Consider the following 20,374-nt stretch of genomic DNA (forward strand, 5'->3'; position numbering starts at 1 on the left):
TGGAGCTGTGGGGAGGAGTCAGGATGCACATCTTGGAGACAGTGAGGCTTTCAAGTAGACGAGAAGTTGATGCAAGAGTTAGCTATGTCTGTGGGGCAAGGAGCAGTTTAAACAGTTCCAAGTCAGAGCCTCTCTGGTGTAGTTAAGAAAATACAAACAAATTAAAAACAAAACAAAACAAAGAGAAGGTAGGCAAAAGTGAATACAAGAGAAAAGACCTTAGAGACATAATTGCTTCTACAGTCATTGCTAAGTCTCCACTTAGCAAGAAGAAATGGTTTTTAACTCACCTAGAAGTAATTGTCTGTCCATCTTGTCACACCCCTTTAGCTTTTATTTTTAATTAAAAGGTATTAGCTGTAGAAATTCATGGCGTGAGTGGGCTCCTTCGGCACGTGAACATGGTGTGCACTGGTTTTGTCAAGTGATTAGCATTTCTGTCATTTCAAACATTTGTTTATTTTTGGATGGAGAACATTCAGGATCTTTCATAATTGGGACATAGAGCAAACCATTGTGACCATAGTCACTGTACTGTTATATACTATGATAGAACCAACGGCTAAAGTAGTTTCTCATAGATTTGGAGTGTAAATACACAAGAAACTATTGGAAGCCAAATAAGTTTCCCCCAATACATGCTCTTTTATTTTTAATAGAGTCATTGTTTTCAAGTCAAAATGTGATAACTTTGTTGAAATAATTTTTTAATTTCTTTTTCGTTAGCCTACAGTTTGGGTGATGGGACTCCCATTTGGTATCATCTACATGTGGATTTGATGAATTTGAAATTATGACTGATCCTTTGTGTGAGACCAGGATATCAAAAATAGTGCCTGAGTTTGGGTTGGCCTGGCATGCTCTTCTGGAGCAGCTGTCCTGGAAAGGGGAAGTCACAGGCACACAGTGGCGGGAGCCAAACCAGTGCTGGCCCAGCGTTTATTTTGTATTCCGAGTACCTTGGGCCTTTCAACTACAGCAGGGTTTACCCAATGTGTTTTCCATCCACACCCTGGATGTGATTAAATTCTAAAATCACCTGCAGATGTGGTGTAGTTGTGAGTTCAACTTCACTTTCTTCTTCCCATGTTGTATTTGGATTATGTTTATCATGCTCATTCTATCGATGATATCTTGCTCATTTAAAACTTGGCAAAAACAGTCTATGAAAACTCCAGAAACTGTGTGGAATTATTCTATCTAGAATTTTGTTCAAGCTAAATAGACAAATATTTGTTGACTACATGAATAGACTAGTGTTAGAATTAGCTGGGAGGCAGGTTAGAATTGTATTCCTTAGCTGGGGGTGGGGTGGAGGTTGTATCCCTGCCTTTCCTGGATGGGTGGGTGGGGCTGTATCCCTTAGCTGGGGGCAGGGTGGAGTTGTATCCCCACCTTTCCTGGCTCCTGTAAACTTTTACCTTTTATAGCTTGCTGAATTTGGTCTGATATGAAATGAAGGCATTTCAGTGTCCTACAGTGTCAGCAAAGTGAGCTGAAAAACACCTCCTATACAGGGTGCCTGTGTGAGTCCTAGTTTCTGCAGTTCTACTCAACTGAGTCTTCTGTTAACAAGCTCACCTGCTGTGGAAAATCAGGTTCTTCTTCTGGATTCTTTTCTATGGCAAATTCCTTTGTGAGTTTGGCAATATACATGGAGTGCTGTGCCATTTGGATCCCTAGCTACTTACAGGGTATAAAGGAGAAGGATTTCCCTATAGTAGGCTAAGGAACAGAATTGGAGGAATGTGTTAGCATTCATCAGAAAACATAGTAAGTGATATATGCCTCTCTATATCTATCTACCTCCAATTGTGTGCACGTGTAGACATAAGTTTCTGCGAATATAATGATTCTTTATCATCCTATCAGATCTAATTATTCAAAAATTTCATGGCATGTACACTTACAGAAAACTGACTTAACAACAGAGTAACAACAAAACAGGTAGTCAGTTGGCCTTGGGAACTTAGTTTGAAAGTATTTGGGCTGTAGAAGGAATCTATAAAAGTTAGTTGTATGTGTATCTGTTTTTACCACTAAAGCATTTAATTGGTGTCTGTGCTCTTAAAAAATTAATAGTGACTAGAAATAATAAGATAAAACATATATATGTATCTTGAAAAACAGTTTTAACTTTGGAAGAAAGAAAGTCCTATCTGTAGTTAGTTTATGGTACAGGTTTCAGTTTGGAAATAGGTAAGAGGGAAATCCGGGTAAGGTTTGATGGAGAAGATGGTCACTGGATAGGGCTTAAAGTATAGGCAAGATTTATGTGTAGAGAGGTGAGCTAAGTATTTAAGGAGGAGGAGCTGATGAGGCGTGGATGTGAGACAGTCGAGAGTGGGTTTGGAAGGCTTGTATGCAGGTAAAGAAAGGAGAAAAATGAACTCTAAGATGGTGGAGGACTTGTCAAATATAGATAGCAAATGCTTATTGATAGTTAACTTATGTTAACCCCAAATTTTAATTTTAGGAAGATTTTGTCTTGCTTAATTCATGTGGATTAATTAATCAACACCATGTGCTATAATATGAAGTGGGAAGAAAGAGGGACTAGGCTGGGGGTGACCAACTTAAAGAAGTAGAGCCCTGATCTTGGGCAACTGGAATTACTCCAAGGTTAGGAGACAGATGCAAGAAGTCCTTCATAGCTACTGCTGGGGTTTAGATATCAAAAGTCCTTGAGAGCCCCATTGTAGAAGTTTTATTTAAGAGTCCATGACCTTATTAGGAGGGCGTGGCACCCTTTGCAGATGGAGTCCAGATAAAGGACCCCATAGGCTCAGAGCCAGCACTTGGAATGTAGGGATACTTATGGGACCAATGTGATCCTCACAGGCAGCCAAGGCTCCTGCCTAGTGGTTTGGAGTGCATCTGTGCCTTGCTGAGCCCCATGGCTCCTGAGGTCATCCTCTCAGTACAGTAAGCAATGCACTTTCCTATCCCCAAGCCCCTACACATTCTTCTTTCTCCTTTCTCAAACATGCCCAGTGACTGCTTCTATCCTTCCCTGGGGAAGAGTTTGGTCTTAAGCTGGTTTGCATTAATGCCAAGGGAAGGAAGACATATCCTCTAGTCCACTCTCACTTAAGTGCTGGGTAAGAAGCTGTTTTAGGGAGACCCTTCTCAGGGAAGTTCCAGGTTCCTGGCCCATGGTCTAGTCTTCTGTTGGAGTTTACTTACAACACATAAACTTACAAAAATAATAATTAAGATGTCAGGATGGGGGCTGTCCGGTGTTGACTTGAAACATAGCAACCATTAGACTCCATGTTCAATGAGACTGTGTGGGCTGATTGTCAAGAATATAATAAAATTAATCAGTAAATCTAATACCCACTAAAGGATTGTATTTGTTTTCTAGAGCTGCGTAACCAAGTACCACAAACTGGATAGCATACACAACATAAAGTGGAGCTAGGGATGTAGCTCAATTAGTATGACACTCACCTAACACATACAAGGCTCTGAATTTGTTCTTAGCACTGTACAAGAGTCCACACCCAAAACCCCAGACTTGAGACATGAAACACGGGTATCAGAAGCCGAAGGTTATCCTCAGCTCCATGGTGAGTTTAGGGAAAGACAAAACTGTAGTGTCTCATATGGTTGTAGACCTGGTGGTGGTGACAGTGAGGTTAGGTTCCCTGAGAGCTGTGGGGGATCCATCCCCTGTCATTTGCCTGCCTGGTGCTTGCCTGGTGATCCTGAGCAGTCCTGGCTCTGTAGATATATCAATTCAGGTTCTACCTTGATTTTCACATGTGTGTGGAAACCTCTGTGGTACACCGTCACAGGCTATCTATGCATAAAGACCTCAGTCATATTGGATGAGAAGGTGTATACCAGCATGGCCTAATTGTGGTTACATGTACAATAACTCTTGCGGTAACAACCCCCGCCCTCAGTGTCTCTAGATGCATTTGCCTCTCCTCTGACCTTCTCATGCAGCGAATACTACTGTATACTATTAGCAGCCAGTAGTATGGCCGCCATGAAGAACATCGACCAAATTCGTGATTTTTTCACACATGATGATAGTATATAACCTAAGAAAATTGCCAGATGTCTTACTCCTTGTTTTCTTCCTTGTTATGATGAAAAGACACAACCTGACTATCCACACCACAGACTTGTTACAAGGATCAAATTAAGTAGTTTAAAGATATCTATCACTCTGTCTCAGGTAGGTGTTGATATATCTTTATACAATATCATGTGATTTTACTAGTTCCTCGTTTACAACTGAAATACATTACCAGTTTCCCCAAACAACTCCCCATAGTCTCAGTTCACAAGAGGGTAATAATAATTATTATTTATAATAATTAAACAAATCAATGTTGGACAGAATTCTTTATTGCAAACAATTAACCAACATAGTTAATCTTATAGAAAGTAGATAATGATCTATGGGACCGTCAGCACTCTAGTCCCATTGTGACGCACTATGCTGGATGCGCTCTTACCAACTCTATCCCACTTACCCTAGATTTCAGTGCTTTTCCCAGGCAATTCAGTTACTTCTCCCTTAAACCTTATCTTTTTTCCTTACCCTTTCAAGTCTTTACTTCAGCCTCATCCTTAGATTCTGAGATCTGTAGGACTTTGTACAGGATACTCTCTATCTTTAACAACCTCGCCCCCATTGCTCAGACAATAACTGACTCCCAGTCATTCTTCAGAAATCTGTACTACACAAGAAAGATTGATGTCTATTTGTATGAATGGCAGCTTTATACACTACAGTAGGTCCTCAGGAACAAATGAATAGATGAATGAGTTAATGAAGTGACTTAAACCAGATGTGTGACCCCAAACACAAAGACATCTAGTAACTTAGCTTCTCAAACAGCAGGGACACGAGGAGAGAACCAAGCGTGTCTGACCACAGACTGGTACTCTTCCCAAGTCTTCCTGCAACCCTGGCTTTAATGAAAACATAAGGCTGTGTCCCTTATACGCGAGATTGCTGCTGAGAACTAAACCAGAAGAAAGACAGATGTCTGCTTTGCTTTGGTTTGAGTACAGAAGGTTTTGCAATATCCAATCCACATTCTTTCACAATATCTCAGACCAGCCATGCCATGTTTTTAGTTGCTGTTAACTATTGATGGTGACAGTGTAAAAAGGCTAGTGGATAAGAAGAAAGGAGAGTTGAGAAGAAGTTAGATGGAAAGGTGTTTCTGAGGGCCAGGGAGACAGTAAAGGCACTCGCCACCCACGTCTGATGGTCTGAGTGTAATCCCGAGAGCCAAGTGATAGGAGGAGAGAACCTACTCCCGCAAATTGTCCTTTGACTTTCTTGTGCACTCTGTGACATGTTTACACTTGTGGACCACACTCCCTCCACATGCACAGAAAACGACCACAGAAGTGTAGTTTAAAAATAAATATATTTTTTTTAAAAGAGAGAAGGCAATTTGGATTACCTGCCCTATGCCCAGTTTGTGGCAGGCTCCTTCCACTCGCTCAGGAATGGAGCCTGGGTTGTTTTCATTTTCATACAGAGGGGACATGGGGCAGATAGCCGAGTGAGCAGAAGAACTGTTGGCTCTGTTGCAGAACAGCTCTAGGTATGGAGAGAAAATCAACGCGCACTCATCCAATGTCAAATCGAAGTGCTCACTTCATAAAGTCAGAACAGCAGACATTTATTTTTCAGAGAGCTACAGAAATTGCATTATTTTTCCAATCTACTTTGCATCTATTACTGGGATCACTTCTTTAGGACCCAGTTCCTTATCAAGACCCAGTCTACTCAAATGTTCTTAGAAGTCCTCGACACCAACTATACCTTCTGCTTCCAACCCCGTCTGCGTCTCTCAGAGGAGGAGCCCACTGAAGGCCCTGTTTAACCTCTCAGCTACCCTTCCTCCTCCACAGCTAAGACTTGGATCCTAGCTGCTCACTCCAGAGACCTGGATTTCTGTTGTTCACACTGCCCTCTATGTGATACTCAGTCACACAGCTCTAGGAAGCTAAAACATCTTTTATTAGGTAGCAAGTCTCTTAGTTAATTTTATTACATTTTTATAATTTACTCCTCACAAATGCATTATGTATATTACTTTTTTATGTATCAAATGTTTACATAATAAACATGAATTTAAGACTAAAGCTGTAATTTCCATAATAACCAAATCGGAGCACGTTTCCTCCATTAATCTCAGTGGCAAATCCCAATAAACCTTTGCAGACAATTTAATTAAAATGCCAAACCTCAATTTCCAACATTCCTCCTTGTTTTTTATGGAGTATTTTTTTTCTTTCAATTTCAATGTTATGGAGTGCGCACATTTTCTGTCTAAAGTGCTCCATGTCTAATCCCAAGTAATGATGGCTAAGTACACCCATACAGTGCATTCCTCTCTTGTCTCCTTCAGTGGAGGCAAAGCTAGCATCAACTTTGTCTCCATTCAACATAAAGAGAATGCTGGTTTGGGAACCCCATCACATGCCTACTGCAGAAGCATGCTCATCTTTTGGCATGAACCACACAATACAGCAATTCATGCTTGCTCACACAGCATTTATATCTGTCTCCTAGAAGGCAGAGGGCTAATTCTCACTGAATCTGGTGAATGGAAGTGTCTACAAATGGCTTTATAGGAGTATCAACTTCTCACATGCAGCAATAAAACCAAATGAGATATATTTTAGAAAGGTTGGTCAGCCTCTCATCTTCAGCTCTTCGGTTTTTGCCTGATGGCTTTTCTTTCTGTGGATTAAGCAGTTTTTTAGCACTGTCTTTGGGGATTAGGAATTGGGAGTCAGATTAGGGTGGCACACAGTCCTGGGAGCAACATTAACAGTTGTTCATTGTTCATTTTTTGAGAGCAGCTTGCCCTGCTAATATTAATATGTCTTGTTTTTCTGAACTATATGTTGGTTAAGGAATGGGGTTCTAAAAAAGGAATTCCAATAACAGATGCAGAATAGATTGAAGAAATGATGCAATTCCGGTAGTACTTTGGAAAAGAAATCACAATTGCCTTGTTTTTATTGAGTGCTACAATTTGACATTGAATGAGCAAGGTGTTTCTTTCCCACCCAGTTCCACAGCACCGTTGTGAGATGCCCCTGTCTCCAAGCTGCAGAGATTCCCAAATCAAAATCCTGACTCTAGAATTCATTACTTTAAAGATTTGGTGAGAACAGAGGAATGACAGAGAAGAGTCCCCCCATAGAGGGCCATTTCCACGAGAGAAACACCAGGAAAAATATCAACACACTGAGCTGCAACCAAGGACTGTTAATCATTAAAGGAAAGAGTGGCACTCCGTGTCACATTTTCAGTGTGGCTTGTGACAGGGTTGTTCTTTGGATTCTGGCCATCCCGGGACACAGCATTTTCCAATTAATCAAAACATTCACCTCTCTGACCATACCCAAGTCACAGTTTAAACACGCTATGATAGTATCAATTAAGAACTTCTCTGTCTCCACCACAGGGGGAGAGTGGGCAGTCGGACTTTTCTACAGTTAATGGCTAATTTATTTTATCTTGCCTTTGCACTTTATGAGCCCTTTCGATCTTCAGGAATTTGGAAGCACCTCTGGTTCTGGAATGGAGAAGCAGATTCCAGAACTCTTAACACAGCTAGTGACAACCTCTTGCTAGGTCCAGAAGGGAAATTAAGACAGGTAATAGGGGCACACAAGTGTTGCGTTGGAAATGACACGTTCAGAGGTGCGGGTGTTATTAGCTAAAAAACAATCATAGTGAAAAGAACTCACATTGTGCAAGTTCACACAGCACTATACATTTAACAAGCTCAAATAACAGTTCTTAATGAAAAATGAGCGCGCCTTTACTTGAACATAAAGTACATTTTACAAAATCTATAAGGTGTATATCCTTTGTTGTGGATGTCACTAGAAATTCTCTCGAGGACTTCAAAGCTCCCAAAAGGTCTCGAATCCCAGGCCAGCAGGTGTTCAAGAATGCAGCTCTCACTTCCCTTTATACTCTTACCCGACCGACTTGCACTCCAGTGACAGTGGAGCCTAAGGCTGTTCCTCTTACAGCAGTTGGCCAGAACTTCTAATTCACTCCCTGTGGATATCTGCTAGAAGTTCTCTTTCAAACTGGCAGCCTTTACCCAGATTTCCGCGTCCCTTTTTGGTTGGACCTGGAATTAATTCATTCCCCATAAGCTGTTTCAGACAATCCCACACACCAGGCTCTAAACATGCCTTGGTTTTCCTTGTTTCTATCTTGAAGCTTCGGAAATGACCTCTTTCATTTGGAAACGAGTTTAAAGCAAAACTTTCCGTAGTTGCCTGGTGGCTAAAAGCGTTGTCTTCTGCTGCTCGGTGGCCAAAGCATCAGAAGACCGTGCAGCAGCCTCACCCTGTGCGGGCAGAGAAAGTGGGCGGAGAGGAGAGAGACGAGGAAGGGGCGGAGGTCACCCAGCCCTCCACCCTGCAGAGGCTGGGAGCATCTCTAGGTGCTCTGAAGTCCAGGACACAATAGGTCCTGCGGGTGATCCAGCGCTCAGAAGTGTCCTAGGGAGGCAAGAGAGGTGGAACCTGAGGTTGCGGCTGCGCAGGGCTGGTTGCGCCATGGAACACGGGGCTCAGCGCTCTTCTGCTCCGGACACAACCACTCAGTGGCTCAGGATGCCGAGGTAACAACCCTGTGGCTGCATTCCCACGGCCGGATTCCCACGGCTCCTGGATTCTCCAGCTGAACCCAGGGTTGATAAACTCCAGTGGCGACAGCTGCAGGGGTCCCGCTGGAGAGCACTATAGGCTGAGACTGGCAGGGATTTTGGACCCAATTCGTGGTGTGCTATGGGGAAAGAAGGGCTTGGGGGCTTCACTGTAAGGATGGGGCTCAGTAGCAAGGATTCCCCCCACCCTCGGGAGAGAAGCACGCACACAGGGCTACCCCCTTCTTTCCCTGAGATTCCCTGCTGGCTGCACTACATGGTCCTTACCACGGGCTGCCGCAGACCTTTGGCGCCCCCCAGGGTGGGAGGGAAAAGAACTCTCCGGAGTTTGAGAAATTGCAAAAAGTTTCAGCAAGTTGGTTAGGTTTAGAGGCAATGTTGCAAGCTGAGGCCCCTTGGGGTGTGGGCTTTGCAACTGTCGAAAGTAGAAATGTGAGTAAGACACCGAGGGGGCAGCCAGCCTCTTTCCTCCAGGCAGCTAAAGCCACTGGACTGTCAAATCCCCAGCTTCCGGGAAAGCTGCTCTGGGAAAACAATCTAATTATCCAGTGGTGTGGTCCTGAAGCTAGCACGGACTTAGGACTCAACACATTATAGGGGCAAAAAATCCCAAACAGTACAGTGTTTCTCACTGGAGGTTACAGTAACACTGAGGGGGAGTTGCTTTCACTCTTTCTCATCTTGGTGCAGGGATTTCTGCCCCGTGAAAGAAGGCTAGATCAGAACTCAGAGCCTCAACACTCTCCCATGAGTCAAAGTGTGACTGAGTGTGAGGTGTGTGTGTGTGTGTGTGTGTGTGTGAGAGAGAGAGAGAGAGAGAGAGAGAGAGAGAGAGAGAGAGAGAGATTGATTCTGTGTGTTGCCCTTTCATGACCTTGGCTTTATGACCAGCAGGTGGATCAATTACTTGGGGAGGGGTCAATGTCCCACAGAGAAAAGAACAGAATCTTAAAGGATTAGTTATTTCAATAGATTGCTATGCTTTAAAAACTCCATTGGTTTGAAATCTAACCTTGTTAGTGCTTTAGTAAGACTTCAAATGATTCAAGATGTCAAGATGTCAAGGACACACCAGGATGACTTTTTTTTTTTTTTTTTTTTTTTTGAGATTTCTCTCTCTCTTTCTAGGGAAGTGAACTGACAGGTGTCAGTTTGGGCGGTATCTTTATCTCGAAAGAGAGGAAAACAGAACAGATGCATGCTGGTGGCCGAGTTCTGCAACCTGACTTATGATAGGCTGGGCAAATCCACCCCATCCCAGGACGCTGAGGCGCTTGGTTCTAAATGTCAGATGACTGACTGACTGGTAATTAGGTCTTTATAATTCCTGTCCTGTATGCTGCAGATGTCTGCACTTCGAGACTGCGCAGTTGTGACAGAGAGATGACTTGAGGGGATAGCTTTTACCTCCACAACAATGTCCATGAACAGTTCCAAACAGCCAGTGTCTCCTGCAGCTGGACTCATCGCGAACACAACCTGCCAGACGGAGAACCGGCTTTCAGTATTCTTCTCTATCATCTTCATGACAGTGGGGATCTTATCGAACAGCCTGGCCATCGCCATTCTCATGAAGGCCTACCAGAGATTTAGACAGAAGTCAAAGGCTTCTTTCCTGCTCTTGGCTAGTGGCCTGGTGATCACAGACTTCTTTGGCCACCTTATCAACGGAGGCATAGCTGTCTTTGTATATGCTTCTGATAAAGACTGGATCCGCTTTGATCAGTCAAACATCCTGTGCAGTATTTTTGGAATCTCCATGGTCTTTTCTGGCTTGTGCCCACTTTTTCTAGGCAGTGCGATGGCCATCGAGAGGTGTATAGGAGTCACCAATCCTATATTCCACTCTACGAAGATCACATCTAAACACGTGAAAATGATCCTGAGTGGTGTGTGCATGTTTGCTGTCTTCGTGGCTGTGCTGCCCATCCTCGGACACCGAGATTATCAAATTCAAGCATCCAGAACCTGGTGTTTCTACAACACAGAGCACATCGAAGACTGGGAAGACAGATTTTATCTCCTGTTCTTTTCTTTCCTCGGACTCTTAGCTCTTGGTGTTTCCTTCTCGTGCAATGCCGTCACGGGAGTCACACTCTTAAGAGTGAAGTTCAGAAGTCAGCAGCACAGGCAAGGCAGATCTCACCACCTGGAGATGATCGTTCAACTCCTGGCCATAATGTGCGTCTCCTGCGTCTGCTGGAGTCCCTTTCTGGTAAGATCCTACAGGGTGGGTGGTCTCTGCTCTCTTGGGTTTATCTATGATGTGCGCAGTTTGTCTCCATTATAAGGGTTTCTGGTCTAGAATGTCAATCCTTTAGATGCTAAAATTGACTTCAGTGCTCAGCTCTGGCTTAGAGTTAAGTTGTGTTTGATCCACAGGTTTGTTTTTCTATAGGTCCCAGTGAAAAGAAATGTATTTCTGAACAAGTGTAGCCATACTCTTTCCTGCTTCCATGTGGCACAGTGTCAAGTAACACAAGCAGTAGTTTTGACATACTGGGTGTTATCTTTGAAAATGTTAGAATGAGTGGCTATGTTAGCCCATTGAGTCAGGTAGACTCAATACCATAGAAAGCAATACAGATTTTCATCTGCAGACAGAGGAGAACAGTTGTGGGGTTGTTCTTAATGTAAAGACAAAGTCACAACTTGCCAACTCTGGGGATGAGCTGAGCTAACAGAGAGCTCAGCCAGCCCTGGGTAAGGAAGACAAAAAGATATCACTTGTTCACTGAGGCCAGAGCATTGCGGGCACGTGGGGAGGAGTCTGACTGGCAGGGAGCTCAGGCATCAGACATTCATGAGAGTACAACTTTCATTCCTTTAAATGCTCTGTAGTCAGGAGGCACCTGCAGCAGCCTGGCATTTAATCTGGAACTAAGGGAATTCAGTAACAGAAGTGAAGTATTCATATTCTCTTCCAGATAGAAGAAGGAAAGACTGTAAGGGAAGCCATGGCCCCAGCTGCTCACCAGATTCACTTTATGATGAGAGTAATGATAATATGCAATTAAAGAGAAGAATCACACTTCTGTAGGAGGAAAGGGGAGCGACAAGTGGGTTCATTCCTTTGCTGCAGTGGTAGGGAAGTGGGCTGGCATCCAGAGATGAGCATCTAGGTTGGACCGAGGTCAAAATGAGGCAGGAGGAGAAGCAGGTTGGAAGCAGAGGCAATGTGGTCACTGAGGAGGTCGGCTGCAGACCTGTGAGTGATGTCCTCTCCGTATCCCTAGCATGGCCCCTGGCTGTCCTAGCCTGAACGGCTTTGCTACACAGCACAGGTGATCTCCGTGTGATAAAAGGTTGTGAGCACGGTTCACGCTCAGGAGCCGAGGGAAAAGATGCCTTTGTTTTATAAAAGGGCTTCTTTTATCAGTACTTGTTTGTTTTCATTTTATAGCTTTATAGTTTTAATTTAGTTTCTTATATTTTGCTATATCATTAAAAAAAATCTACTCATGCTTTCCTTAGGCTGTCCAGGTAAAAGGACCCAGGTAAGAGGGCTGAGGCCATTCATGACAATTAGGCTTTGGGAAGACATGTGCTGTCGGTTTATGGGAGCTGTGGTGGATGAAAGGTGAAGTCAGATTTGTTCTCAGTAGTATAATGTTTTGGTTGAAGGACAAAAATGCTCATTTTGAGTGGTTTAACTTAAATTTATGATACTTGGCATGAGAAATTTCTTAAAATTTTAAACTAGTGTGAATTTTCAAAATACAAAACGAGGGATTGTTTCATTAATACCTCAGCAGCTGTGGAGGTAAAGTGAAAAGAGCGGGGTGAGAAGGTTAAGGAAACATTGAGCTTGAAGGGTGAAGGTCATAGCTCGGAAGAACCCGGCAACAAGTGTGTTAGAGGGAGGACCTTGATTCAGACAGCAACGGTGGTCACTGAGAATCACTGTGTGTGGATCTGTTCTTAATCATCTTGAGCAGTCCCCTTAGCTCTGGCTTTTGATTTTGAAAACTGGAGTAAGATTAGCTCCTGTAAGACCACAGAGAAAGTAGAATCCCAGATTCTTGCCATGAATATGTGAAATTTACATTTTCCTCTCCCCTTTTTGCTGAAATTTTGGTTTCTCTTATTGATTACATAGATAATATGATTAATTTATATTTCAAATAATTTTAATGGCATTCATTTTTGAGATAATATTTCCTCCTCCTCTTCCTCTTTTTCACCCCCTCCTTCTTAGTGACATACAAAGTAGCAGATTTTCCTGGGGCACTTTCTTTACTTTCTCTTTAGGAATTACTGGTATACTAATGTGTCACTTATGTTATACTTCTGAAATGCCTTTCACTGTGTAAATTCCTCCTTATCTGTGCTAAGTACACAGGTGTCTCTCAATTAGCTGATATTATGAGTTGTTTCAACATTCTAAGAGTTCCGTTGATGTATGATGACGTCAAGTGTCTGCCACTCTAATCATGGTGCACTTCATTTTACAGAGGAGGAAAACAGAATTTGCTTTTCTTAGGAATTGAGATTTAGGAGTCAAGAATAACTATTTGTTATTTGTTTAAAATATAACTTACTAGTAGCATTTAGGCTTGCCATATCTGTGTTTCATAGTTGTGAATATGATTAACTCAGATAAATTCACTCAATTAAAATTCCAGCTGACAAATGCAAGAACCCACACTAGGATTTTAGCCTAGAGTTCTGTATAGAAACAAACTCACTCCAAACTCTGAGAGTTAAACAGTTATGAAATGGTCTTTCGAGCTACGTTTACCTGGAACTCACTAGGTGGAGATGGCTGTCCTGGAACATCTGGTGATCTTCTTGCCCTGTATCCAAGTGCTGGGATTAAAAGCCTGCCCCGCTGTGTCCAGCTTCAAGTAACAATTTCCTAGCAATCTTTGTTTTGCCTTTATATATGTAATGATGCCTTTTAATGCTCTTTTCATAGAATGTATAACTTTAGAAGGAGTTCACTGTAATTGCTATGCATATTTCTCTAATTTGGTAGGGCAATACATACTTGTTGACTGGTTGATTAAAACCTAAGTAGGATGAATGTCAAGAGATTGGAAATGATTGACCAGAATGGGTTCTAAATTTTGAAGGTTTGAGTTGAGCAGATATTGAAGCCAAATGGTAAATTTTAACGTTTCCCAGGTCAGCACCTGAAGAGTAATGGAATATTGAAATTCAGCCCTTTCTCTGTAGAAGGCTAGGCGTTTGTTTGACGATCTCTTCAGAAACAGGTGGTAATTTTAAATGAAGGAAAACATAAAGTATCTGAGGGACAAGATGATTTCCTATGTAATGGCGTTTACCCAAGAAATGTGTTCTTTTGTATTAAATCAAATTTTGATTTTTTCACAGGCTGTAATTCTTATGCAAATCTTTCTAGCCATCTTTGTAGTTAAATATTTAGTCTCCAGGGTGATTATCAGATACAGATTGATTGGATGTTACGTTAACTTTGACTGAAATTGCTAAGGTGGCAGTATTATACTGACCAGCTATTATAGAGTGAATAGCCAATGATGGGCATGGAGGGCTGCATCCTGTGCCTGTTAGGTTGAGAGTATTGTCTTTGGGAGGCTGATACTCATCATCATTTCAAAACACTCAATAGAATCTCTATATATCTATGCCCTTGTTTAGCACTAAAGGATTGTAGATGGATATACATCTGTATGTGTTAAGTGAAAAGAATATATGAAAATCCATAAACATGTTACTCTGTTCTGGATCTTGGTCAAATATTTCTAATCTTTTGACATTTTGTGTACATGACAGTCAACCAATACTTTGGATCTAAATCTATGCATGTAACATGCATTTGTATATGTAAATTATATATATATATATAATTATATGTGTGTGTATGTGTGTGTATAATGCATGTTCTTTTAATTTTAACTTACTTTATTATTATTATTTATGTGCATGCATATGCAGTTGCATGTGTGTGTGTGTTTGTGTGTGTGTGTGTGTGTAATTTATGCCATGTATATACAAATACCCGTGGAAACCAGAAGAGGGCATCAGATTTTTTGGAGCTGGAGTTACAGATCTTTGTGAGCAGCCTGTATTGAGGATTGAACTCAGGTTCTTTGGAAGATAAGCAAATGCTCTTAAATACTAAGTCATCTCTCCAGTGCAATATGCATTTATGTACATATAAAATATACATTTGTATCTATGCATACATGTGCACACAGAGCGATTACATACAATTGTTAGGTTATTTACAAAATTAAAGATATTAACTAATACACCCTTAGGTCTGACCATGTCAAATAAGAGAGATCCCACTGAAATTAAGAGCAAAGTGAACGCTCACTGTGTTATTTCATCATATCCCAGAAAAAGGTGGATTGCTGCTGACGTATGTTGTCTCAGCTGCTTTCCATCCTAAATATCAGGGTATAGTTGTTTGGAATACAGGAGTCACAGCGTAGGTCCCCAGCAGGATCCATGACTCCAGGGTTCCACTTCTGTAAAACTACTCAACAACTCAGACACACACCAATGGCAGTTCTTTAAGACACAGCAAGTGGTTGTGTGCTGGCAAAGTTTGAATTATGCAGGCAAAGGCAGCCTTCTCACTCTGGGTAGGCATGCACTAGATGGCAATGGTCACCTGACAGTGGGAGGCACAGAAGTGGACCTGAAATCTCTAGGGGCACTGTCCTACCCTGAGCCTTGGCATGTTTTGCCTGAGCACTCCCCTGATGTTCCTGTAGCTCTCATACTGCTCTCTTGTTGCTCAAATGTTACCCTGTATACACTGTCTTAAAAAACATCATTTCTCAACTTCTCTCTTCTATTCCTATGCTTTACTCCCGGGAAGCACTCAGAAGTATGAGATTTTTTTTTAGTTTGTCTGCTACTTGCTTAAAGTTTGCCCTTGCATGAAAGCTACAAAGAGGTAGGAGACCTTGTTTATTGCTATATCCTCAGCTCCTAGACCATTGTTGGGTTTGGGTTTGGTTTTTACAGTAGGTGCCAGCTGAATATCATGCAGAAGAATGCTTAATGCATGACTGTATTGTCTCATCTTGCATTCTATATGTGAGCTGGTTGGTTTTGGACCTCCAATTCATGATTGCAATTGGAGGAGAAAAACTTCTGTATTGAAGTTTCCAAGTAACAGAGCCTTCAAGAACTCTGGCCATTCTGAAGCTTGAATCTGAGTTAGAATTAGAAACATCTTATAGAGAAACCAGGCTTGGGATTTAATCTACTTATGTGTCATTTCCTCAATTAGACCCAGTGGTTCTTGGTGTTGTGTCCTATGACATTTGTGTTTTAGTTTCTAAGCATCGAGTGTGTGTGGGGGGGTGCATTAGTCAACATGCATTTAACAAAAAAATTAATAAACCAAGCATTGAGTGGAATGTTTCAAGGCAAAGGAAAATATTAAATAGTAAAAATGTATTATAATATATCCCCATAGTTTTTTATCTGTCTCTTCACAAACAGTTCCATAATATGTGTAGGAGTCTTGTCAAGGGATGAAGAGGAGAAATTTACTTTGAATAAAGAGTTCCAGATATTGCATGGTTGGTGCCATAAAATGAGATCTTTACTCTAAATGTTGAAATTTGTCTAAAATTGATCTTGGTAATGTCATGTCTCTACTGTCTGATTGAATCAATATGTGTGTGCATACATGTCTATCTATCTATCTATCTATCTATCTATCTATCTATCTATCTCTACTTACCTACCTAACTTCCTACCATATCTTGATTTATATATTTTTTGAGGCAGGTATTAACTATTCTGCCTGGCCTTGAACTCATTATGCAGCCAAAGATGACTTCAAACCTTTGTCTCTATTTCCTGAGTTCTAGGAGGGCAAGTGTAGGCTCCCACACCAGATTCACACAGTGCTGGAGATGGACTCTCTATAAGGCACCGTGTGTGCTAGACCAGCACTGTGTCAATGTGTCAATGTTTCCAGCTCTTGGTTTGTAGAGCAAGACTAGAAATAACTTCTCAGAATAACAAGACAGACTATCTCTGTGGATGTGGAGGCACCCCATAGAGGCACTCCCTTTAGATGAATCTTTCTAGGGGAGATTCCTTCAGCTGAGGATAGCTACTTTGTCTGCCATTGTGACACTGTCTCTGTCTGTGGTCATTCTAGATAGCAATAGATAAACATGAGACTGGAGAACTCTGCTCCCTGCTTCATTTGGGACATGTCCTCAGGCTTGCTGAGGTATCTGCAGCAGGCTTCCCTCACGGTTTCTTGACATCTTAGCCTCTGCCTGGTACTGCTACCTGCACTGTGCCACACTTTGGAAAGTGTTCCGTGTACAGGCTTCCAATTCAAAGCTAATTTCCTGCAGAGTTTGTCTTGGGATAGAGATTCGGAAGTGTTCATGCCTTATCTGCCTGCCAAGCACATTGCGTGCAGAGTGAAATAGGACCAGGTAAACATGTTGCCCTCTGTGTATGAACTGAACTTGATTGAAAAGAGAGTAACATTTTTCCTCATGGAAAAATCTGCCCAGTGAAGGTCGGTTAGTTAAAGAAAAGACATTGCTAGGCTGAGAAATTACCCAAAAATGAATTGCTTAAGATGAGCATGGTGGTCTGGAAGATTTTTTTTTAATTTTTATTTTTGGTTCATTCATTCCTGGCAAAACAAAATTTCTTGTTTTCAAGAAGAAAGACATAAAAATGCCCAAAAGATTTCACAGACATGGAGACAACACTTACAAAACATTGCTTGAACCATTCAAGTATAAACAAATCACAAACGTGCATTATAGTGTTACTCTTGGTGGGTGTTAAATCTTCTGATTTACTGTGTGGGATTTTATTAAACCTCCATACATTTAAGGTATAATTCAAGATCTGAGTGCTTCTAGGTTCCCCTGGATTCCCACGGGTAGGTTTATGTGCTCGGACTGAGGTGAACAGGAGGTATATGAAGTGCGGTCACATCTGTGTTTGGTTTGGAAGGCGTTAACAGCCGCACTTATTTGTCCTGGCGTAACTATATTGTTTATCTGTGTTGAGGAAGGAATGGGAGAAATTTGTCTTTTGATTCTTGTAAACATATCTTTCAAAGCTGGTGCAAACTTGTCCCTCTGTGTGTTCTCTGGCCGGCGTGTGAGGGTGTTAATGCTGCAGCGGACTGGATGCAGTTGTGGTTTACACAGAGAGGGAGTGGTTTCATCTCTCCTCTTTGCTATTGAATCCCCAAATAAAAACCAGAGGGAGTGAGCTGTGCTGTGATGCTGATGGAGACAGAGATAATGGATTCTGTAGAAGGAATCATCCCAGCTTTTTGAGCCTCGTTGCAAATCAAGCGTACCCTTGAGGACAGTTATTTGGAGCACATGCCGGGAGCATGGCTGTCATCCGCAGCACCTCAGCTATGACCTCGGAGTTACCCTACGCTAATTTTGTACATATGGGAACTGATTACAAAAATTATACTTATTCAGAGGTATTATTGAATTAATTAATTAATTTCCTAAACAGAAAAATTGGCACATAGTAGACATACAACATTAAAAAAAAAAGCTCTTTATAAAACATAATTTCTTCTCACCATCCTGATTAAATTAATCATGTTTAGTTCAGATGCTTTTTATGTTTTCGCCATCATCATCAAGATGGGCTGGCTGATACAGTGAAAAACGGTAGAAGCTTATAGTTTCAGAAAACATTTTTTTTTGGACATTTTTACTTGTTTCTGGTCCTTCTTTACAGATTCTTTTCAGAAGTACATGGCTCCTGTTAGTCATTTGCATCTTGCTCCAGTTTGAATACTGTTTCTTATATTGTAGATAATGAATCAAGTTAAAATTACTAAAAATCCTTGGGACTATCACAAAGCACTATGTTTGGGGCTATGAGTGGAGCCAGGAGCAAGCGAGCTCCTTTCCCAGAGAGAGGGAACAGCTCAGAGGTTGTATGGGGTATAAGACTTTTGCTCTTGAAGAGGTGAGTGCAGTAGGTTCGCACTTGCTTGCCAGCCTCCTTTCTTCTGCTTTTGGCTATATGGTCGGAATGATTTATTCACATACAAAGTGGGTATCTCAATGGCACCCACTTTATAGGTCTGTGGCAAAGAACTGGATGGGTTAATGTGTGAAGAAACATTTAAAGTTGTGTCTGATGTACAATAGTGGCATCTGTTTTCAGTTATGCTATTATTGTTGCTGGTACTATTAAATGGCAATGCTGTCATATAGTAATTTTGTCTCTAAGATCATCAAAAGGACTTTAAATGTACCTAGTCAATGAAGTGAGTATTACAGCAGGAGTTGCCCCTTCATTTTACTGATCTGACAAATTCCTATTCGGTACCTGCCATGTGGCAGGCACTGTTGTATTACTGAGAATAATCATTCACTATGATTCATAAAGTTTATGATCATAGGCAAGGGTCCTTGAAGCAATGATCGCCTTGGACAAGTCATACAATGGAAAAGTGTCTAGAGAACACTAGTTAGAAACAAAAGTTGGCCTGCAAACCCAAACCCAAGGTATGCAAGTGTTCAAGCCAAAATGAAAAGAGGACAATGTCTACAGAGAGAAAAATGTGCTTTTCAGATAGTGGTGTTGGCCCAGGTTGTCACAACACTAGAGTACAGTAGATAGAGGAGAATTAACATTTTTTTTATTGAAAACAGATTCTTCTCTCATACCGTGCATCCCAACCCCAGTTTCTCCTCCCCTCCATCCCTCCCAGCATGTTTAGTGTGTAGCAAATTATTATCAGGAGTTTTGATTTTTCAAGTAATGAACCAGCACTAGAACAATTAAACCAGATGATAAATACTGAATGATTAAATTAATATTTCATAAATCGTTGGATAAGTGACATGATTCAGGAGGTAGAAGACACATTAGATATTGGCAAGAGAGGCACTGCAAAGTTTCTATGCTTTCTAAACATGCAGGTTAAAAACATATTGGAAAAGACTAAACATAGAAAAATAATTTAGATTTCTATGAATTTTAATAATAGAAATAGTGAAACTAATAACTTGTCTGACCTTTCATTTATTCACCTCCATTGGTCAGTTCTTTGCTGAGGGGAGACCTGGATGTGTCCCATGTAGAGGGAAGAGAGCACAAAAGGAGACGCAATCTCGGAGAACAGTTGCCATGAACTTTCAGAATCAGACCTCCTAGCTCCTTCACAGGCTGTTCTAGCAAGTGGCTAGAGCTCTTGTCTAGTATGCAGAGCTTCGCAGGTTCAACCTCCCAGCCCTGAAAAAATACTTATGCCTGTATGTAATGGCAATAATTTCTAATCCATGGCTACAATCTGTCTAATAAATGAAATAGTTACATACAAATCCAGTTTAGTAAGGGATGGCCTTATCAATTTCCACTTTTCTGGATCTGCTCGGAACAAGCCAGGACGTTCACTTCTCCCTGGCAGCGAAGCCCTGGGTGGAGCACGAGCGCACATGGCTGAAGGCGAATCTCAAGTTGAAGCAGCTACAGCTGCAGTCACTAGCTGCTGCTGTTACCCCATGGTCATCATTGTGCTTTCCATATTCATGTCGGACCTCAGGACCAGCAGAGAGGAAGCAAGTTAGAAATGAGTGCCTGGCTGAGCGGTGCAGGGCAGGGGTGGGGACAGAGAGCAGTCAAGGCTGTGAGGGCTGAAGAAGGCTGGGGAGATGTGGGGCGTGGTCCGCTTAGGAACTCTGTTGGTGTCTTCCTTCACGTCAACAGCTGACGTCTTCTCG

General features: G+C 41.7%; 1 protein-coding gene across 3 annotated transcripts in view; it reads left to right on the forward strand.

Annotated features, from left to right (window-relative positions):
- Positions 1-8,355: 8,355 nt before the first annotated feature.
- Ptgfr (prostaglandin F receptor) overlaps positions 8,356-20,374 on the forward strand; it is a 38,976-nt gene continuing 26,957 nt past the window's right edge. The window contains exons 1-2 of one of the 3 annotated variants that reach the window (XM_029475602.2): positions 8,356-8,636; positions 9,790-10,896. In XM_029475602.2, the coding sequence (XP_029331462.1) occupies positions 10,099-10,896 (798 nt within the window). In that variant the 5' untranslated portion in view covers positions 8,356-8,636; positions 9,790-10,098. The remainder of the gene's footprint in view (positions 8,637-9,789; positions 10,897-20,374) is intronic. The other 2 variants (XM_029475603.2, XM_021158414.3) reach the window with 2 other exon arrangements.

Source organism: Mus caroli, unplaced genomic scaffold (genome assembly GCF_978045245.1).
Source record: "Mus caroli unplaced genomic scaffold, Mus_caroli_1 scaffold_3, whole genome shotgun sequence".
In the NCBI taxonomy this organism is placed as follows: Eukaryota; Metazoa; Chordata; class Mammalia; order Rodentia; family Muridae; genus Mus; species Mus caroli.